The sequence below is a fragment of the Bombina bombina genome, chromosome 5, assembly GCF_027579735.1.
Source record: "Bombina bombina isolate aBomBom1 chromosome 5, aBomBom1.pri, whole genome shotgun sequence".
Lineage (NCBI taxonomy): Eukaryota > Metazoa > Chordata > Amphibia > Anura > Bombinatoridae > Bombina > Bombina bombina.
Window position 1 is genome coordinate 562,884,628 of NC_069503.1, and position 23,020 is coordinate 562,907,647.

At 38.8% G+C, this 23,020-nt stretch overlaps 1 protein-coding gene across 1 annotated transcript in view; it reads right to left on the reverse strand.

The window, feature by feature from the left end:
- DNAH5 (dynein axonemal heavy chain 5) overlaps positions 1–23,020 on the reverse strand; it is a 1,563,391-nt gene that overhangs the window by 1,268,164 nt on the left and 272,207 nt on the right. Inside the window, 1 exon segment of the mRNA XM_053715797.1 lies at positions 11,165–11,249. Within this exon segment, the coding sequence (XP_053571772.1) occupies positions 11,165–11,249 (85 nt within the window).

Below are 23,020 nucleotides of genomic sequence, written 5' to 3' on the forward strand. Positions count from 1 at the left end.
AACCTGCCCTGCTTCTGGCCACATAACGTGTAGTGGGGAGCTGTAAACGTAATTTCGGCCCAAACACACACTCTCTCAAAACTTCACTCACGGTATCCTATACTACACCATATGTGTGGTTCCTTACTGAAAAGGGGATGCAATATGGCCCAAATTAGCTTCTACAAAAGCTGCGAGTATCTCATACCCTCATGGCAGCTTGTAGCCTTTGGCTTGTTCGAATCAAAGAAAATACATGGATAACAGTGTTACCTCCTTCGGTATATGTATACTTTCCAGGTGATACCGTGAGACTCGGTCCTCGCCGTATATCTTCAGTGTGGTTATTAGGACCCTCCAATGCAGAACTCTAGTCTCACCTCACATATTGAGTAGGCATATGTCATAAACAATTTCTGTGGCTCGGACAGCAGGATAGACAGGTCTCAGTGGTGGCGTCTGACCGTTCCGACGCGCGTTTCGGGACTCCGCCCCTTTCTCAAGGAATTTGTAAGTATTGGTGGGGAGGTGCAACTTAAACAGAATCGTATGTAACCCTATTGGGTAATTGCATACACACCTCCACTCTGACATCACGCTATACACATACGAATTTGTTATCATTGCCTAGTTTGAAAACGAATGTATCTCAGACTCACAAATAGTTACCAGATATAACACAATGAACATTATGATTGTTGAAAAAACAAAATCCCGTAAAACCCGCCATTCAGTGCCAAAGCACGATATATTTCAAGACAAAGCCTATATATATAACCGAATGTGTACATAAAGGAAACAAACATAAAACAAATACTACAGCTTAATAACTTCTCATAATACCAATACAAAAACTACCAATGTAAACTCAAGATTAATTCTACGATATCTGTCATGAATCACAACTTAATAAATGAACTCCCCGTTACTGGTATTCTAAGCATAGACTACCAGTGTAAATTAAACTATATCTGCTGCCATATGTGGCGACTCAATTACGGGGATCCCTATACCGGATACCCTCTCTTCATACAAATTCGAAAGTACACTTATATAAAGTTTAAACAGTAATTTAACTGAAATATATCCCCCACACAGGAAGACGTCTCCCAGGGGTCTCAAAAGAATTTATTCTTACCTTATTTTATGTTAATTCACGAAATCATATCTTATTTGACAGATGAGTCACACAGAGGTAATTAATCCACATAAAGTATAAAGAAACAGCCAGTAATATTTTTATAAGAAAATTATCAGATTTCCGGCTATTTCTTGTATGAATTGTGCTCTTTGTCATTCTATGTTACAAGGGGATCATATTACCCATCCACTCTAGGGTAAAAGGATTCCAATCAATGGAAGGTTCTCCTGTAATTCTAAATATGCCATATATGTCATTAAGTGCCCGTGTGGCCTGGCATATGTAGGAGAGACCACCCAGACTGTCCGTGATAGGATACGTCAACACAAAGCAGCTATAGGTAAGGATGATGAAGACGCACCTGTGGCCCACCATTTTACTCGATTTGCACACAACAAGAGTCAGTTGCGGTTTCAAGTCATTGATGGGGTCCCCCCTTTGCGTAGAGGAGGGGACAGACAAAAAATATTATTTAGAAAAGAAGCACAGTGGATTAGACAATTAGATACCATGGTCCCCAAAGGCTTGAATAGAGATATTTCCTGGGGAAATTTCATTTGAGCTATAATGCTTGCATTTTCTAATTTGTTGAGTTTCTCTATTTTCATTCTTGTAGGTATTAATAGAATGTGTTCCTCTTCTAGGTATGGATAGTGAAGGAGAAAAAGAAGTGGATTCGAACACTGTCCCATTTGGATTTAAAGATTGAATAATTAATATATTCGATCTTTATGATATACATACACAGTACCTTTTGAGACGTTGTATAGGTCTGACATGGTCTTGTGACAATCAGATACTATACATGACTTTCAGTTCCCTGCACATAAGAAATAGCCGGAAATCTGATAATTTTCTTATAAAAATATTACTGGCTGTTTCTTTATACTTTATGTGGATTAATTACCTCTGTGTGACTCATCTGTCAAATAAGATATGATTTCGTGAATTAACATAAAATAAGGTAAGAATAAATTCTTTTGAGACCCCTGGGAGACGTCTTCCTGTGTGGGGGATATATTTCAGTTAAATTACTGTTTAAACTTTATATAAGTGTACTTTCGAATTTGTATGAAGAGAGGGTATCCGGTATAGGGATCCCCGTAATTGAGTCGCCACATATGGCAGCAGATATACAGGGAGTGCAGAATTATTAGGCAAATGAGTATTTTGACCACATCATCCTCTTTATGCATGTTGTCTTACTCCAAGCTGTATAGGCTCGAAAGCCTACTACCAATTAAGCATATTAGGTGATGTGCATCTCTGTAATGAGAAGGGGTGTGGTCTAATGACATCAACACCCTATATCAGGTGTGCATAATTATTAGGCAACTTCCTTTCCTTTGGCAAAATGGGTCAAAAGAAGGACTTGACAGGCTCAGAAAAGTCAAAAATAGTGAGATATCTTGCAGAGGGATGCAGCACTCTTAAAATTGCAAAGCTTCTGAAGCGTGATCATCGAACAATCAAGCGTTTCATTCAAAATAGTCAACAGGGTCGCAAGAAGCGTGTGGAAAAACCAAGGCGCAAAATAACTGCCCATGAACTGAGAAAAGTCAAGCGTGCAGCTGCCAAGATGCCACTTGCCACCAGTTTGGCCATATTTCAGAGCTGCAACATCACTGGAGTGCCCAAAAGCACAAGGTGTGCAATACTCAGAGACATGGCCAAGGTAAGAAAGGCTGAAAGACGACCACCACTGAACAAGACACACAAGCTGAAACGTCAAGACTGGGCCAAGAAATATCTCAAGACTGATTTTTCTAAGGTTTTATGGACTGATGAAATGAGAGTGAGTCTTGATGGGCCAGATGGATGGGCCCGTGGCTGGATTGGTAAAGGGCAGAGAGCTCCAGTCCGACTCAGACGCCAGCAAGGTGGAGGTGGAGTACTGGTTTGGGCTGGTATCATCAAAGATGAGCTTGTGGGGCCTTTTCGGGTTGAGGATGGAGTCAAGCTCAACTCCCAGTCCTACTGCCAGTTTCTGGAAGACACCTTCTTCAAGCAGTGGTACAGGAAGAAGTCTGCATCCTTCAAGAAAAACATGATTTTCATACAGGACAATGCTCCATCACACGCGTCCAAGTACTCCACAGCGTGGCTGGCAAGAAAAGGTATAAAAGAAGAAAATCTAATGACATGGCCTCCTTGTTCACCTGATCTGAACCCCATTGAGAACCTGTGGTCCATCATCAAATGTGAGATTTACAAGGAGGGAAAACAGTACACCTCTCTGAACAGTGTCTGGGAGGCTGTGGTTGCTGCTGCACGCAATGTTGATGGTGAACAGATCAAAACACTGACAGAATCCATGGATGGCAGGCTTTTGAGTGTCCTTGCAAAGAATGGTGGCTATATTGGTCACTGATTTGTTTCTGTTTTGTTTTCGAATGTCAGAAATGTATATTTGTGAATGTTGAGATGTTATATTGGTTTCACTGGTAAAAATAAATAATTGAAATGGGTATATATTTGTTTTTTGTTAAGTTGCCTAATAATTATGCACAGTAATAGTCACCTGCACACACAGATATCCCCCTAAAATAGCTAAAACTAAAAACAAACTAAAAACTACTTCCAAAAATATTCAGCTTTGATATTAATGAGTTTTTTGGGTTCATTGAGAACATGGTTGTTGTTCAATAATAAAATTAATCCTCAAAAATACAACTTGCCTGATAATTCTGCACTCCCTGTAGTTTAATTTACACTGGTAGTCTATGCTTAGAATACCAGTAACGGGGAGTTCATTTATTAAGTTGCGATTCATGACAGATATCGTAGAATTAATCTTGAGTTTACATTGGTAGTTTTTGTATTGGTATTATGAGAAGTTATTAAGCTGTAGTATTCGTTTTATGTTTGTTTCCTTTATGTACACATTCGGTTATATATATAGGCTTTGTCTTGAAATATATCGTGCTTTGGCACTGAATGGCGGGTTTTACGGGATTTTGGTTTTTCAACAATCATAATGTTCATTGTGTTATATCTGGTAACTATTTGTGAGTCTGAGATACATTCGTTTTCAAACTAGGCAATGATAACAAATTCGTATGTGTATAGCGTGATGTCAGAGTGGAGGTGTGTATGCAATTACCCAATAGGGTTACATACGATTCTGTTTAAGTTGCACCTCCCCACCAATACTTGCAAATTCCTTGAGAAAGGGGCGGAGTCCCGAAACACGCGTCGGAACGGTCAGACGCCACCACTGAGACCTGTCTATCCTGCTGTCCGAGCCACAGAAATTGTTTATGACATATGCCTACTCAATATGTGAGGTGAGACTAGAGTTCTGCATTGGAGGGTCCTAATAACCACACTGAAGATATACGGCGAGGACCGAGTCTCACGGTATCACCTGGAAAGTATACATATACCGAAGGAGGTAACACTGTTATCCATGTATTTTCTTTGATTCGAAAAAGCCAAAGGCTACAAGCTGCCATGAGGGTATGAGATACTCGCAGGTTTTGTAGAAGCTAATTTGGGCCATATTGCATCCCCTTTTCAGTAAGGAACCACACATATGGTGTAGTATAGGATACCGTGAGTGAAGTTTTGAGAGAGTGTGTGTTTGGGCCGAAATTACGTTTACAGCTCCCCACTACACGTTATGTGGCCAGAAGCAGGGCAGTTTGGAGGGACATTTGAACCGTAACATTGACACAGCTACAAGATATGTCATTGAGGTCTCTGTAGGAATTACCTACTATGGATTACAAATACTGTAACATGTTGTGTTTTCTGTGACTGCTCTAATATATTGGCAACAAGTTATTTGCTTATGATTTCAAGTGACCACACACTGTTAAAGTTGGAGTACCCGCAACATAACGAGACATTCTTGTTCTATATAATATAGAGTTACGGATCTAGCGGACACTCTCTGATGGTTCCAATATGAATAGAGTCCTAGTCTGGTGGTGTCTGTTCACACTCCCTGGGGACGCCCTGGGAGTGATAGTGAAGTTTTCACTTTTTGTATTATTATTATTTTTTGATTTTTACTTTTTATATTTTGTGCTGAGTGTTGGATACGGATGTGTTTGGTGGATGGGGTATGTGTGGATCTGAATGAACTTACATCAGACGTTTCCCTTATGTTTGTTATAATTGCATAGTGTGAAAGATCACACTGGAACATATCCTTTGTTGAAGAATAAAAACTTCTTTATTCTAAGACTCATTGGCTGGGATTCTTGATTTTTCTCATTATTATATAGTCTGGGACCGGACTTTATCCCGTGCCTGAGCATATTACCTAATAATTGGGTGGTGCGGTCACATCATATTTCACATATATATATATGTGTGTATGTGTGCGTGCGCGTATATATATATATTTATTTGTCAGCTTAAAAGGGACAGTCAAGTCCAAACAAAACCTTCATGATTCAGATAGGGCATGTAATTTTATACAACTTTCCAATTTACTTTTATCACCAATTTTGATTTATTCTCTTGGTATTCTTAGTTGAAAACTAAAACTAAACCTAGGAGGTTCATATGCTAATTTCTTAGACCTTGAAGGCCGCCTCTAATCTAAATGCATTTTGATAGTTTTTCACCACTAGAGGACATTAGTTCATGTGTTTCATATAGATAACATTGAGCTCATGCACATGAATTTACCATGGAGACAGCTCTTATTGGCTAAACGGCAAGTCTGTCAAAAGAACTGAAATAAGGGGGCAGTCTGCTGAGGCTTAGATACAAGGTAATTACAGAGGTAAAACGTGTATTATTATAACTGTGTTGGTTATGCAAAACTGGGGAATGGGTAATAAAGGGATTATCTATATTTTTAAACAACAACAATTCTGGTGTTGACTGTTCCTTTAATTAAATATTAAAATGACTTGCTATTAATCTTCTTAAAACACATGTGTTATGTAAATGTGCAAAAAAAAATAGTTATCACAAAATTACAGATCAGTTGGTTTCATCTGTGATAAGGACAGTGTACAGTAAAAAATTTTTTTGCTTAGTGTGTTTACAATGACTTGTTATACCATCAGCAGAGTATAAAGTGTATAAAAAATTGCTTCAGTAGGTTTATTTTTTGTATATGTAATAGCTGGTTTTGTTCTTTGAAACCACAACTGCTAAAAAGAATGGGTTGAGCTTGCAGGAAAATCAAATTTGTATTTTACCATTTTCTGTAAACACACATGCTTCTTTATATTATCTCTGTCTGTATACCACAGCCCAATACTTAAAGAGAACTATTGAAAATTAACATTTTATTACTTTGCTCTCCCAACCCCGACAGGGAGTGCAATTTCTTCTGCTGGCTACGTTTCCACAGCATTTCTATAGCCTATACTTAAGTATAGAAACACTCAGTCATATTTAGTTTTCACTAATCTCTTGCTTTAAGGCTAGTGGCATATTCCTTTTGCATGCTAACCATTTGTTAAATAATATGGTTGACCATGACACACCACACATCTTTAAATAGATACTGAACCCAAATCGTTTATTTCATGATTCAGATAGAGCATGCAATTTTAAGCAACACTCTAATTTACTCCTATTATCATTTTTTCTTCGTTGTCTTGCTATCTTCATTTGAAAAGGCAGGAATCTAAGGTTAGGAGCCAGCCCATTTTTGGTTCAGCACCTGGCTAGCGCTTGCTGATTGGTGGCTAAATGTAGCCACCAATCAGCAAGCGCTATCCAGGGTACTGAACAAAAAATAGACCGGCTCCTAAACTTAGATTACTGCTTTTTCTAATAAAGATAGCAAGAGAAAGAAGAAAATTTGATAATAGGAGTGAAGTAGAATGTTGCATGCTCTATTGGTATCATGAAAGAAAAGATTTGGCTTTAGTATCCCTTTAACCAAAGGTGCGGGGGGGGGGTGGGGGCTCTGACCAATGGTTTTGTAAGGGGCCCAAAAATTTCTAATGGTGGCCCTGCACATTTGTATGCATGTATTATGAGCATTAGGGGTTAAATGAATTCAATGTTTTACTTTTACAAGTGGCAAAATGTCATTGTGCCCAAGAAACTGAAACCTAAGTTTTTTTAGATAGGGAGTCAATGTTAGATGCAGTTCAAACTTACAAAATATACGGCTGGATTACAAGTTTTTGTCGATAAGGCTTGCGGGGCTAACGCTCTTTTTTTTCTTACAGCTCCCTTTAAAAAACGCTGGTATTATGAGTTTTCTGCAAGCCAGCGTTAGCCTCAGAAAAGTGAGCGTTGAGCAAAATTTAGCTCCACATCTCACCTCGATACCAGCTTTGCTTACGGTAGCGTTAAACTGGCAAAACGTGCTCATGCACGATTTCCCCATAGGAAACAATGGGGCTGAGCTGGCTGGAAAAAAACCTAGCACCTGCAAAAAAGCAGCCCCATTGTTTCCTATGGGGAAATACTTTTTACGTCTACACCTAACACCCTAACATGAACCCCCGAGTCTAAACACCCCTAATATTACACTTATTAACCCCTAATCTGCCGCCCCCGACATTGCCGACCCCTGCATTATATTAACCCCTAATCTGCCGCTCCGGACCCCGCCGCCACCTACATTATATTTATTAACCCCTAATCTGCACCCACCAACGTTGCCGCAACTATATTAAATTTATTAACCCTAATCTGCCGCCGCCAACGTCGCTGCCACTATAATAAAGTTATTAACCCCTAAACCGAAGTCTAACCCTAACCCTAACACCCCTAACTTAAATATAATTTAAACTAAATTAATTTAACATAATTAAATAAATTATTCCTATTTAAAATTAAATACTTACCGATAAAATAAACCCTAAGCTAGCTACAATATAACTAATAGTTACATTGTAGCTAGCTTAGGGTTTATTTTTATTTTACAGGCAACTTTGTATTTATTTTAACTAGGTACAATAGTTATTAAATAGTTATTAACTATTTAATAACTAGCTAGCTAAAATAAGTACAAAATTACCTGTAAAATAAATCCTAACCTAAGTTACAATTACACCTAACACTACACTATCATTAAACTAATTTCCTAAACTACCTACAATTAATTACAATTGAATAAAATAAACTAAATTAGGGAAAAAAACACACTAAATTACAGAAAATAAAAAAAGAATTACAAGAATTTTAAACTAATTACACCTAATCTAATCCCCCTATCAAAATAAAAAAGCCCCCAAAATAATAACATTTCCCTACCCTATACTAAATTACAAATTGCCCTTAAAAGGGCCTTTTGCGGGGCATTGCCCCAAAGTAATCAGCTCTTTCACCTGTAAAAAAAAAATACAATACCCCCCCCAACATTACAACTCACCACCAACACACCCCTACTCTAAAACCCACCCAATCCCCCCTTAAAAAAACCTAACACTAACCCCCTGAAGATCACCCTACCTTGAGCCGTCTTCACCCAGCTGGGCACAAGTGGTCCTCCAGAGGGTCCGAAGTCTTCATTCGATTGGGGCAGAAGAGGTCCTCCAGACGGCAGAAGGCTTCATCCAGGTGGCATCTTCTATCTTCATCCTTCCGGAGCGGAGCGGGTCCATCTTCAATCCAGCCGACGCGGAGCATCCTCTTCAAACGAAGTCCTAACGAAGAATGAAGGTTCCTTTATATGACGTCATCCAAGATGGCGTCCCTTGAATTCCGATTGGCTTATAGGATTCTATCAGCCAATTGGAATTAAGGTAGGAAAAATCCTATTGGCTGATGCTATCAGCCAATCGGATTGAAGTTCAATCCGATTGGCTGATCCAATCAGCCAATAGGATTGACCTCGCATTCTATTGGCTGATTGGAACAGCCAATAGAATGTGAGGTCAATCCTATTGGCTGATTGGATCAGCCAATTGGATTGAACTTCAATCCGATTGGCTGATAGCATCAGCCAATAGGATTTTTCCTACCTTAATTCCGATTGGCTGATAGGATTCTATCAGCCAATCGGAATTCAAGGGACGCCATCTTGGATGACGTCATTTAAAGGAACCCTTATTCTTCGTTAGGACTTCGTTTGAAGAGGATGCTCCGCGTCGGCTGGATTGAAGATGGACCCGCTCCGCTCCGGAAGGATGAAGATAGAAGATGCCGCCTGGATGAAGCCGTCTGGAGGACCTCTTCTGCCCCGATCGGATGAAGACTTCTGACCCTCTGGAGGACCACTTGTGCCCGGCTGGGTGAAGACGGCTCAAGGTAGTGTGATCTTCAGGGGGTTAGTGTTAGGTTTTTTTAAGGGGGGATTGGGTGGGTTTTAGAGTAGGGGTGTGTGGGTGGTGGGTTGTAATGTTGGGGGGTATTGTATTTTTTTTTTTACAGGTGAAAGAGCTGATTACTTTGGGGAAATGCCCCGCAAAAGGCCCTTTTAAGGGCTATTTGTAATTTAGTATAGGGTAGGGAAATTTTATTATTTTGGGGGGCTTTTTTATTTTGATAGGGGGATTAGAATAGGTGTAATTAGTTTAAAATTCTTGTAATTCTTTTTTTCTTTTCTGTAATTTAGTGTTTTTTTTCTCGTAATTTAGTTTATTTCATTTAATTGTAATTAATTGTAGGTACTTTAGGTAATTAGTTTAATGACAGTGTAGTGTTAGGTGTAATTGTAACTTAGGTTAGGATTTATTTTACAGGTAATTTTGTACTTATTTTAGCTGTAAAATAAAAATAAACCCTAAGCTAGATACAAATGTAACTATTAGTTATATTGTAGCTAGCTTAGGGTTTATTTTATCAGTAAGTATTTAGTTTTAAATAGGATTAATTTATTTAATTATGTTAAATTAATTTCGTTTAATTTAAATTATATTTAAGTTAGGGGGGGTTAGGGTTAGACTTAGGTTTAGGGGTTAATAACTATTATAGTAGCCGCAACGTTGGGGTCGGAAGATTAGGGGTTAATAAATGTAGTCAGGTGTTGGCGACGGGGGGGGGGCAGATTAGGGGGTCAATAAAATTTAACTAGTGTTTGCGAGGCGGGAGTGCGGCGGTTTAGGAGTTAATACATTTATTAAAGTGGCAGCGAATTCCGGTTGGCAGATTAGGGGTTAATAATTGTAGGTAGGTGGCGGCGATGTTGGGGGGCAGATTAGGGGTTAATAAGTATAATGTAGGTGTCGGCGATGTTAGGGGCAGCAGATTAGGGGTTCATAGGTATAATGTAGGTGTTGGCGATGTCTGGTCAGCAGATTAGGGGTTAAAAATTGTTATTTTAGTGTTTGCGATGTGGGGGGGGGCTCGGTTTAGGGGTTAAAAGGTAGTTTATGGGTGTTAGTGTACTTTGTAGCACTTTAGTTAAGAGTTTTATGGGCTAACACCGGAACATAAAGCTCTTAACTACTGACTTTTAAATGCGGTAGGAGTCTTGGAGGTAGAGGCTTTACCACTCACTTCTTCCAAGACTTGTAATACCAGCGTTATGCAAGTCCCATTAAAAAGATAGGATACGCAATTGACGTAAGGGGATATGCGGTAGCCTCGAGTCGCGGAAGAAAAGTGAGCGGTACACCTGTACCTGCCTGACTCGTAATACCAGCGGGCATTAAAAAGCAGCGTTGGGACCCCTCAACGCTGCTTTTTAAGGCTAACGCCAAACTCGTAATATAGATGATATATTTTTTAAAAAAAACAAACAAGTTAAGAGTCCTAGATGTCAATTTTTTCTCTGGGAACATAAAGAGAGTCGACAACTTTTTGCAAAGACAAGAACATTTTGTAACCGAACAATAGCTCCATCTTACGTAAATAGTTTTCTTGTAACATATATTCTATAGGGTTTTTTTATTTTTTATTACTGAGTTTATTATAATGAAGTGAATATATAAAAAAAAGAAAAACAGTATTAACAGTAACTCGTATTAATAGCATTTACAAATCAACTTCTCCATAAAAAAGGGTACATATGACATAATTAATGAAAATGCAATAATCAATATTTTCTTAGATATATCTACAAAAATAAATAATAAAAATAATGAAAACATTGTTTGGAATAGAAAAGTTATTCTTGCAAAATAACTATTTTAAATATAGGTGCATATTGTAAATCATTCAAAATAATTATACCTGGTTCAAGTGCTTCCATATCTTGGTAATAAAACATGATGTGACGAACTCCTCCACTTGCAAAAAACTGGTCAATTCGCTCAATCTACGTCAGAGACAAAAACAAAATAAAAACAACAACAAAAAGATTTCTGTTAAAAAATGCTAATAATCTGTACAGAATGCATTACTTGTAAGTGTAGTTACAAATTTTAAATTAACATTTTGTAGACATTAAAATGAGTCACTAAAGACAAACAAGTTGTAACCCAAAAGATCTGGATTTAAAGGGACACTGAACCCAAATTTTTTCTTTTGTGATTCAGATAGAGCATGCAATTTTAAGCAACTTTCTAATTTACTCCTATTATCAATTTTTCTTCGTTCTCTTGCTATCTTTTTTTTTTTTAAAAAAAGAAAGCATCTTAGCTTTTTTTGGTTCAGTACTCTGGACAGCATTTTCTTTATTGGTGGATGAATATATCCACCAATCAGCAAGGACTACCCAGGTTGTTCACCAAAAATGGGCCGGCATTTAAACTTAAATTCTTGCATTTCAAATACAGATACTAAAAGAAGGAGGAAAATTTGATAATAGGAGTAAATTAGAAAGTTGCTTAAAATTTCACGCTCTATCTGAATCACAAAAGAAAAAATGTGGGTTCAGTGTCCCTTTAAATTTAAATATTAAAGTGATGGTAAACTTTCCCTTTATATAAACAGATCCAGAATGTTAGCAATATTTTAGATGGAGTTTAATTCATCAGTTGCAATGAAGATGAGCTATAAAAATGACTTTTTAATGTAAGTGCTGAAATTCTAATAACCCACGCTCTGGTCGCCCACTTCAAAAGTAATTGTTTTTTGTGTGCCAATGGTTTGAACTGTTCTTTAATCAGCACTCTAGCCAAATGGCACTCACACATTTTTTTTTTTTGTAGCTAGAAAGCTGATTGGAGAATAGTTAAAAAAATATTACTTTTAAAGTGGGTGGCAGGGTATTAGAATTTCATAGCTAAAAAGTAAAAAGTAAGTTATAGCGCATCTTCATTACAACTAATGAATTAAACACCATCTAGAATATAACTTATATTCAGGATCTGTTTATATAAAGGGGAAAGCTTACCATCACTTTAAGATGTGTTGGGTTGCAAAGGGGGTTTTAGAAAATTATGTTAATTCAACTTTCATTCTAATACAATATTTAGTAAAAAATAAATGCCAGCTACAGCATTCTGAATATATTCTATTGCAGTGCTCCTTTGTTAAAAACAAAACTGTTAAATCAAAGTACACCTAAAAAGAAACAGACGCCTAGATTTAGAGTTCTGCGTTAGCCGTCAAAAGCAGCGTTAAGGGGTCCTAACGCTGCTTTTTACCGCCCGCTGGTATTTAGAGTCAGTCAGGAAAGGGTCTAACGCTCACTTTCCAGCCGCAAATTTTTCCATACCGCAGATCCCCTTACGCCAATTGCGTATCCTATCTTTTCAATGGGATCTTCCTAACGCCGGTATTTAGAGTCTTGGCTGAAGTGAGCGTTAGAACGACAAAACTCCAGCCACAGAAAAAAGTCAGGAGTTAAGAGCTTTATGGGCTAACGCCAGTTTATAAAGCTCTTAACTACTGTGCTCTAAAGTACACTAACACCCATAAACTACCTATGTACCCCTAAACCGAGGCCCCCCCCACATCGCCGCCACTCTAATAAAAACATTTAACCCCTAATCTGCCGACCGCACACTGCCGCCACATACATTATCCCTATGTACCCCTAATCTGCTGCCCCTAACATCGCCGACACCTACATAATATTTATTAACCCCTAATCTGACCCCGCAATGTCGCCGCTACCTTACCTACACTTATTAACCCCTAATCTGCCGACCGGACCTCGCCGCCACTATAATAAATGTATTAACCCCAAAACCGCCGCACTCCTGCCTCAAAAACCCTATAATAAATAGTATTAACCCCTAATCTGCCCTCCCTAACATCTTTGACACCTAACTTCAAGTATTAACCCCTAATCTGACGACCGGACCTCGCCGCTACTCTAATAAATGTTATTAACTATTTAATAGCTACCTAGTTAAAATAATAACAAAATTACCTGTAAAATAAATCCTAACCTAAGTTACAATTAAACCTAACACTACACTATCAATAAATAAACTAAACTACCTACAATTACCTACAATTAAATCAACTAAACTAAATTACAAAAAAAAAAAACACTAAATTACAAAAATAAAAAAAGATTACAAGAATTTTAAACTAATTACACCTACTCTAAGCCCCCTAAACAAAAAAAACAAAGCCCCCCAAAATAAAAAAATGCCCTACCCTATTCTAAAATAAAAAGTTAACAGCTCTATTACCTTACCCGCCCTTAAAAGGGCTTTTTGCGGGGCATGCCCCAAAGAAATCAGCTCTTTTGCCTGTAAAAAAAAACATACAATACCCCCCCAACATTACAACCCACCACCCACATACCCCTAATCTAACCCACCCAAACCCCCCTTAAAAAACCTAACACTAAGCCCCTGAAGATCTCCCTACCTTGTATTCACCTAGCCGGGTATCACTGATCCGTCCAGAAGAGGTCCTCCAGAGGGTCCGAAGTCTTCATCCTATCCTGCCAGAAGAGGTCCTCCAGAGGCTCGGAAGTCTTCATCCAGACGGCATCTTCTATCTTCTTCCATCCGGAGTGGAGCGCGTCCATCTTGAAGCAGCCGGCGTGGATCCATCCTCTTCTAACGATGTCCTAAGTCTGAATGAAGGTTCCTTTAAATGTCATCATCCAAGATGGCGTCCCTCGAATTCCAATTGGCTGATAGGATTCTATCAGCCAATCGGAATTAAGGTAGGAAAAATCTGATTGGCTGATTGAATCAGCCAATCAGATTCAAGTTCAATCGAATTGGTTGATCCAATCAGCCAATCAGATTGAGCTTGCATTCTATTGGCTGATCGGAACAGCCAATAGAATGCGAGCTCAATCTGATTGGCTGATTGGATCAGCCAATCCGATTGAACTTGAATCTGATTGGCTGATTCAATCAGCCAATCAGATTTTTCCTACCTTAATTCCGATTGGCTGATAGAATCCCATCAGCCAATCAGAATTCGAGGCACGCCATCTTGGATGACATCATTTAAAGGAACCTTCATTAGGACTTAAGACGTCGTTAGAAGAGGATGGATCCGCGCCGGCTGCTTCAAGATGGACCCGCTCCGCTCCGGATGGAAGAAAATAGAAGATGCCGCCTCGATGAAGATTTCCGAGCCTCTGGAGGACCTCTTCTGGCCGGATAGGATGAAGACTTCGGACCCTCTGTAGGACCTCTTCTGGACGGATCGGTGATACCGGCTGGGTGAATACAAGGTAGGGAGATCTTCAGGGGCTTAGTGTTTTTTAAGGGGGGTTTGGGTGGGTTGTAATGTTGGGGGGGGTATTGTATGGGTTTTTTTTACAGGCAAAAGAGCTGATTTCTTTGGGGCATGCCCCACAAAAAGCCCTTTTAAGGGCTGGTAAGGTAATAGAGCTGTTAACTTTTTATTTTAGAATAGGGTAGGGCATTTTTTTATTTTGGGGGGCTTTGTTTTTTTTAGGGGGCTTAGAGTAGGTGTAATTAGTTTAACATTCTTGTAATCTTTTTTTATTTTTTGTAATTTAGTGTTTTTTTTTGGTAATTTAGTTTAGTTGATTTAATTGTAGGTAATTGTAGGTAGTTTAGGTAATTAGTTTAATTTATTTATTGATAGTGTAGTGTTAGGTTTAATTGTAACTTAGGTTAGGATTTATTTTACAGGTAATTTTGTTATTATTTTAACTAGGTAGCTATTAAATAGTTAATAACTATTTAATAGCTATTGTACCTAGTTAAAATAAATACAAAGTTGCCTGTAAAATAAATATGAATCCTAAAATACCTACAATATAATTATTCGTTATATTGTAGCTATATTAGGATTTATTTTACAGGTAAGTATTTAGCTTTAAATAGGAATAATTTATTTAATATGATTTAATTTATTTTGTTAGATAAAAATTATATTTAACTTAGGGGGGTGTTAGTGTTAGGGTTAGACTTAGCTTTAGGGGTTAATACATTTATTAGAGTAGCGGCGAGGTCCGGTCGGCAGATTAGGGGTTAATACTTGAAGTTAGGTGTCAAAGATGTTAGGGAGGGCAGATTAGGGGTTAATACTGTTTATTATAGGGTTTTTGAGGTGGAAGTGCGGCGGTTTAGGGGTTAATACATTTTTAATAGTGGCGGCGAGGTCCGGTCGGCAGATTAGGGGTTAATAAGTGTAGGTAAGGTAGCGGCGATGTTGGGGGGGCAGATTAGGGGTTAATAAATATTATGTAGGTGTCGGCGATGTTAGGGGCAGCAGATTAGGGGTACATAGGGATAATGTAGGTTGCGGCGGTGTCCAGAGCGGAATATTAGGGGTTAATAATAAAATGCAGGTGTCAGCGATAGCGGGGGCTGCAGATTAGGGGTGTTTAGACTCGGGGTTCATGTTAGGGTGTTAGGTGCAGACTTAGGAAGTGTTTCCCCATAGGAAACAATGGGGCTGCGTTAGGAGCTTAACGCTGCTTTTTTGCAGGTGTTAGGTTTTTTTTGTAGCTCAAACTGCCCCATTGTTTCCCATGGGGGAATCGTGCACGAGCACGTTTTTCCAGCTGGCCGCTACCGTAAGCAACGCTGGTATTTAGAGTTGAAGTGGTGGTAAATATGCCTCTACGCTCCCTTTTTGGAGCCTAACGCAGCCCTTCAGAGAACTCTAAATACCAGCGTTATTTAAAAGGTGCAGGGGAAAAAAAACATGCTTAGCTAACGCACCCCTTTGGCCGCAAAACTCTAAATCTAGCAGAGAGTGTTAAAAAAACAGCAAACACCTTACTTGTTTTCTTGCATAATGAGCAGTTACATATTCTCAATGTAGCCCTGTCCCCAGTGTGAAACAAAGCTGACATATTTGAAACTTATGTTACAATCTGACTGATCTAGGCATGTGCAAGTCTGACTCCCTATTATCTAGTCTATTCACTTAATAGTAACCAGCCTTGAAGTTTTGTAACATAGAGCTAAGATAAACCTTCTTGCAGAGGCCCCCTCTTCGTTGTAAGGCTATGACAGGAAGTAAAGTACACTGCACACGTGGGGGAAAAAAGAAAAAGTAAAATCCATTTAAATAAATACATTTTATAACTCCTTTATAACTCATCAAGTCATATGATTACTGTACTGCACTCTGTGAGCCATGTTCAGTTTGCAAGTTAGGACATGTTTCTGCATGTTAGGACTTGCTTTCTTAGATTTTGAAGATTTGTTATGCTTTCCTGACTTGGTGGTGTAGTTTCATCATGGCTCGTAAACGCCATCTCCGAATAGAACTATTTACTATTCAAAAGATAAAAATGAAAAATGGAATTCTGTGCCTATCAACAATCCACAAGGCAGAACGAGGCAAGGGAACATCATTCGAGAAACACCAGGTGCCAGCTATTTTGCAAAAAGACAGACAGACCTAATCGAATCATCATTTGTGCTTTTTTTTTCGGAAACCCTTTGTTGAAACCATGTGTAAATGGACCAATAAAGAAGGTTCAGGCTGTATCTGAAGCTCAATGGTCTAATCTAACTACAGATGAATTGTACAAGTTTATTGGTGTACTCATTTTGATAGGCATCTACTGTATAAGGGTAAGAATGAAGAAATGTCTCATTTATGGAGTAGAGAACATGGTTGCCCAATATTCAACAAATCAATGAGCAGAACTTGCTTTCAGAACATTTCCAGAGTTCTGAGATTTGATGATGCTGCTGCTAGACGACAAAACCGTTCTACTGATAAGTTGCAGCCCATTTGAGAATGCTTCGATCTGTGGATAAAAACTCTTTCTGAAGCATTTGTTCCTCGATGACAGTTGATGAACAACTAGTAACCTTTCGTGGTCATTGCCCTTTCAAATAATATATTCCATCAAAGCCAGGGAAATATGGCATAAAACGATGGGCAATATGCAACAGCAGAACTTCCTCCTCATACAATATGCATGTGTACACCAGGAAATGTCAAGACCAAGGATAAAAAATGAATTAGGGGGAGCGAGTGGTAATGGATTTGGCTCAAGGAATATAACATTCTGGAAACATCACTTGTGATAACTTCTTCACAAGTCTGTAGTTAGCTAAAAAAATTACTGGAAAAGAAAATCACTGTTGTTGGAACAATTCGTAAAAACAAAAAAGAACTGCCCCAAGGATTTGTGACCACAAAAAAATCAAAATGTCAACTCTACTCTGTAAACTGTTTGTTTTTCTTGGGACAGAATGATACAATCATCACGTCTTTCTGTAAACCAAAGTTGTTACCCGCTTGAGCTCTATGCATTCCCAACCTACTGTTCAAAACCGAGAAGACAAAAAACAGAGATAATTCAGTCATACAATGAGACAAAAGGAGGCGTTGATACGTTGGATCAGATGGTTCGTACTTACAGTACTAAACGAATGACCAGAAGATGGCCAATGGTTATATTTTATAACATGTTGGATGTTAGTGCTATCAACGCCTACATTATCTAGATGTCGCTAAAACCAGACTGGAATGCAAGTAAATCGCACAAAAGTAAGGTTTTCCTTACACATCTTGGGAAAGCACTGGCTGGAGTATCTGAGGGGCCTGACGTTCCGCAAACTTCTAACTTTGAAAAACCACCAAGAAAGAAAGCACGTTGCAGTATCTGCCCTAACAGCAAAGACAGAAAAACTCGAACAGTGTGTTGTGTGTGCAAATAAAAATTTATGTCAAGAACATCTGAAAGTAGTGTGTTTGAACTATGGACAGTGAAAAATTGTCATCATATTAGCATAACTTTTCTTACTACCTATGTCCTACACCTACCCATTGGAACCTGGCGGTGCAAGGTGGTACAAAAAAACCCCCGGTAGACTGAGGGTTAAGCTAATTACTTTTTTTTATTGCAACAATGAAACAGACTGTTTAACATCCCTTCTCTTTTGATTATCTCATCTCAAAGGTGATTTACTGTTAACAACAATTCATGTAAATATCTATTGATTATTGTTCTTTGTAATTGTATACATAATGTCATAGTGCTGCATAATATGCTGGTTCTTTATTGATTATTAAATAAATTATAATACTGTAGGAGAGAATGTACATACCTGCCAACATTTGTGGCAGGGAATCAGGAACTCAGGAGGTTGATTGGAGGGCCACCACCATTTTGTGGGTACAGCTGTGTTGGGAGGAGTTGGATCATGGGTGGTTAGTGGGGCGGGATAGTGGGTGTGTCTGGGCAGTTCATGAGCATGTCTGGGTGCTCTAAGGGAAATTTTGCAATTAAGGAAAGGTGACTGTCTCAGAGGGACAGCAGTACAGAGCGAGAGTTATGATGGAATATATGTATATCTAAGACTCCACATTAACCATGAATGATAACAAGTGCTCAATGTTTTAAATGCATATAGTAACCACATGTCGTCATCCAGAGAGCACTTTCAGAGCTGATTGTGGCTCTGCCTTCTAACCAATAGGAGGGTTCCAGCATTGCCTGGGCAATTCAGCATGCTAGTAACATCACCACGCCTGGGAAGAGCGATGTCGCCAACCCAGAAACCCTGAAGTGCTGCAGGGAGCTTAAGGTTACTTCCTTAAGCCATAGAAAACCCCAAGACCCACTGTATAAAAAGACAATTGCCTGTTCTTTCAAATGGTATGTTGCCTACACACTTTTTAATGAGGGGGGTCTCTAGTTCTTTTTGATGGGCTATTATAAGTGCCAGAGAGCTCCCAAGACACCTCATTTTAAAGCCTAAAAGTCCTTATTTAAAATAAAGTCCCTATATAGCAAGGTGATCACTGTGGTAGTAGTGTTCACCTGGTGTGAATAAACATACATTTATTTGAGTCTCATGGGAGCTCATCAATGTTATATATCCTTAGTCCCTTAATTATAAGAGGATAACCACATCTCTTTAAAAACAAAATTTATGCTTACCTGATAAATTTATTTCTTTTTGGATACGATGAGTCCATGGATTTCATCCTTACTTGTGGGATATTCACCTCCTGGCCAGCAGGAGGAGGCAAAGAGCACCACAACAGAGCTGCTATATATAGCTCCTCCCTTTCCTCCCACTCCAGTAATTCGACCGAAGTCTCTTAAAACAGGGTGGGTTGTGGACTCATCGTATCCAAAAAGAAATAAATTTATCAACTAAGTTTTAATTTTGTTTTCTTTTTTAAGATACGATGAGTCCACGGATTTCATCCTTACTTGTGGGATACAATACCAAAGCTATAGTACACGGATGAAAAGGGAGGGACAAGACAGGGAACCTAAACTGAAGGCACCACTTCTTGAAGAACTTTCCTCCCAAAAACAGCCTCAGCCGAGGCAAAGGTATCAAATTTGGAAAATTTGGAAAAAGTGTGAAGAGACGACCAAGTTGCAACTTTGCAAATCTGTTCAACAGAAGCATTTTTGAATGCCCATGAGAAAGCCACAGCCCTAATGGAATGAGCCGTAATTCGTTCAGGAGGCTGCTGTCCAGCAGTCTCATATGCAAAATGGATAATACTCTTCAGCCAAAAAGAAAGAGAGGTAGCCGTAGCTTTCTGACCCCTACGTTTCCCTGAAAAAACAATTAGCAAATTAGACGATTGTCGAAAATCCTTAGTTGCTTGGAAATAAAACTTTAAAGCACGGACTACGTCTAAATTATGTAACAGACGTTCCTTCTTAGAAGAAAGATTAGGACACAAGGAAGGAACAAAAATCTCCTGATTAATATTCTTGTTTGAAACAACTTAAGGAAGAAAACCAGGATTAGCACGTAACACCACCTTATCCGAAATAAATATGATAAGGAGAATCAAACTGTAATGCTGAAAGCTCTGATACTTTTCGAGCAGAAGAAATAGCAACCAGAAATAAGACTTTCCAAGATAATAACTTAATATCAATGGAATGCATAGGTTCAAACAAAACCCCTTGAAGAACTAAATTTAAACTCCAAAGAGGAGTAATTACATATATATACAGGCCTGAAACTAGTCAGAGCCTGACAAAAAGAATGTACATCTGCAACACCTGCCAGACGCTTGTGTAATAAAATAGATAAAACAGAAATCTGTCCCTTTAAGGAACTTGCTGATAGCCCCTTCTCCAATCCTCTCTTGGAGAAAGGACAAAATCCTAGGAATCCTAACCCTACTCCATGAGTAGCCCTTGGATTCACACCAATAAAGATATTTACACCATATCTTATGGTAAATTTTCCTAGTAACATGCTTACGTGCCTTAATTAAGGTATCTATGACCGAATCAGAAAACCCTCATTTAGATAAAATTAAGAGTTCAATCTCCAAGCAGTCAGCTGCAGAGAAACTAGATTTGGATGAAGGAAGGGACCCTGAATGAGAAGGTCTTTCCTCAATGGGAGCTCCCACAGTGGCTGAGATGACATGTACACCAGATCCGCATACCAAATCCTGCAAGGCCACGCAGGAGCAATGAGAATTACCAACACCCTCTCCTGTTTGACTCAAGCAATCACCCTGGGAAGAAGAGCAAACGGAGGAAATACATAAGCTAGGCTGAAAGACCAAGGCACTGCCAGGGCATCTATCAGCTCCGCCTGGGGATCCCTGGACCTGGACCCGTATCTTAGATGCTTGGCATTCAGACGAGATGCCATGAGATCCAACTCTGGCCTGCCCCATCTGAGAATCAGGATGGAAAATATCTCCGGATGGAATTCCCATTCCCCCGGATGAAATGTCTGCCTCCCAGTTTCCACCCCTGGGATGTAGATCGCCGTCAGATGGCAGGAGTGAGACTTATCTTGGCTACTTCTATCATCGCTAAGGAACTCCTTGTTCCTCCCTGAAGATTGATGTAAACCACAGAAATCATGATGTCAAACATGAACCTGACAAAGAGTACCGAGGCCAACTGGGCCAGGTCAGAAGAGTATGGAAGCTCGCCCATACTAGAAAGCTAGCTATCAATGTCACGACCACCCAACACGATCTGCGAAATCAGGATCCCAGGGGCACATAAACTGACAACCATTTCATAGAAACAGCACCAATGGGAGGATCCTAACTCCCAAACTTCTGTTTTCCAAACACTTGAATAAACCATTAAGCTATCTGAGAAAGATAGCCACAGTAGAAACAAAAACCCCTGGCTCCTGCCTCCAGGAAAATTAGAGGAGACAAGTCCGCATAAACTTCCTTACATTGTTTAAACATTTAACTTAAAAGAATGAAGTTAACCAGACCAAACAAGATGATGACCACAATCATCAGCCCGAAACCTCCGTGTACTGAAACACTGATGTCCAAAAAGTGGACTGTAGAACTAGACCAAAGTCAAAATCCTTATTTTTTCCTAGAAAAATAGTTATCTTTCCTAAAAACACCTTCCAACCGAATAATTGCAGGAAGGAAAACAACATTTAAAATCAGTTGCAGCTGGATTCAAACTCCCAATTTTTTGTTTGAAAGGTGACTAACCTTTAAAGAAAAGAAGACACCCGGATCAGGATGTCATCTACTGCAATGCCTTGTAACCGAGGCTTCACCAACAGCAAGACCGAAGGGAATAACCACAAATTGGAAATGTTTGACTAAAAAAGCAAACCCTTAAAACCTGTGAAGATCCTAATGAACAGGCATATGTAGGTACACGTTCCAAAGGCCATTAATTGACCTTCTTTGACCCCAGAAAGAAGGTAACGAATAGCTTCCATCTAGATAAAACTCTTGAATAATATCTGTCCAACAGTTCCTTCTTGGAGACCAGGAACAGAAACAATCACCCCAAGTCGGAGAAGCTCCCTACAGGAGGAAGAACGCCTCACACTCTGTCTGGACTAAAATCCTTAAAGATATACAGATATTTCAGCACTCTAGCACGGTATTGCAAGTCACCCATGGGCCACTGCCCAAGCCCAAAAATCCATACAAAGAATAGCAAGCGGGTGACAGCAAATTCCAGTATATATTTATTCAAAAAAGACAAAAAAGGGCAACATTTCGGGACCTTATCCCTTAATCATGCCATGCTTAACACAAGCACTGAAGTGATTTATATACAGGTGTACCACTAGGTGGCGCTCAAGAATAATTAACCCATTCTTCAAATATACATATACTTACAATTTGAACTATATAATTTAAACAATATTATTAATAATTCATAATAATTCATCACTCCTTATATGTATAGCAGCAACTAATCTAATAATAAATATATTATTATAGAAAATCATTTCATCATATAAGATTTTGCAATCAACATTAATTCATCATAAGAATAGAGTGAGATCCCAATCTTTATTTAACCCTTTAAGTTCTAAGCTCTCAAGCTCATAAATCCAATAGGATTCCTTTTGTTTCAGCATTAATTCCTTATTACCCCCTCTTCGTGGAGTGTCAATATTGTCGATAATTAGACATTTTAATTGACTAATAGAATGGCCAGCTTTCAAAAAGTGAGCAGCTAAGGGGGCTTTTAAATTACCAGTTCGAATATTGCTTTTGTGTTCAATAATCCTGTCCTTAGCAGGTCTAGTGGACTCACCTACATAAACACCTCCACACGGACATTTAATCATATATATTATGAAAGAGGTTAAGCAGGTAAAAAAGCTTTTTATATTATACTTTTTCCCAGTGTGGGGGTGATAAAATAATGACCCTTTGGTCATATTACTGCAACAGGAACACCCTAAACAGGGATAACAACCTTTATTTTTAATGGTAATATAACCCAAACCTGTTCTAATACTTGAACCAATATCCGCTTTGACCAGCTTACTTTGAATA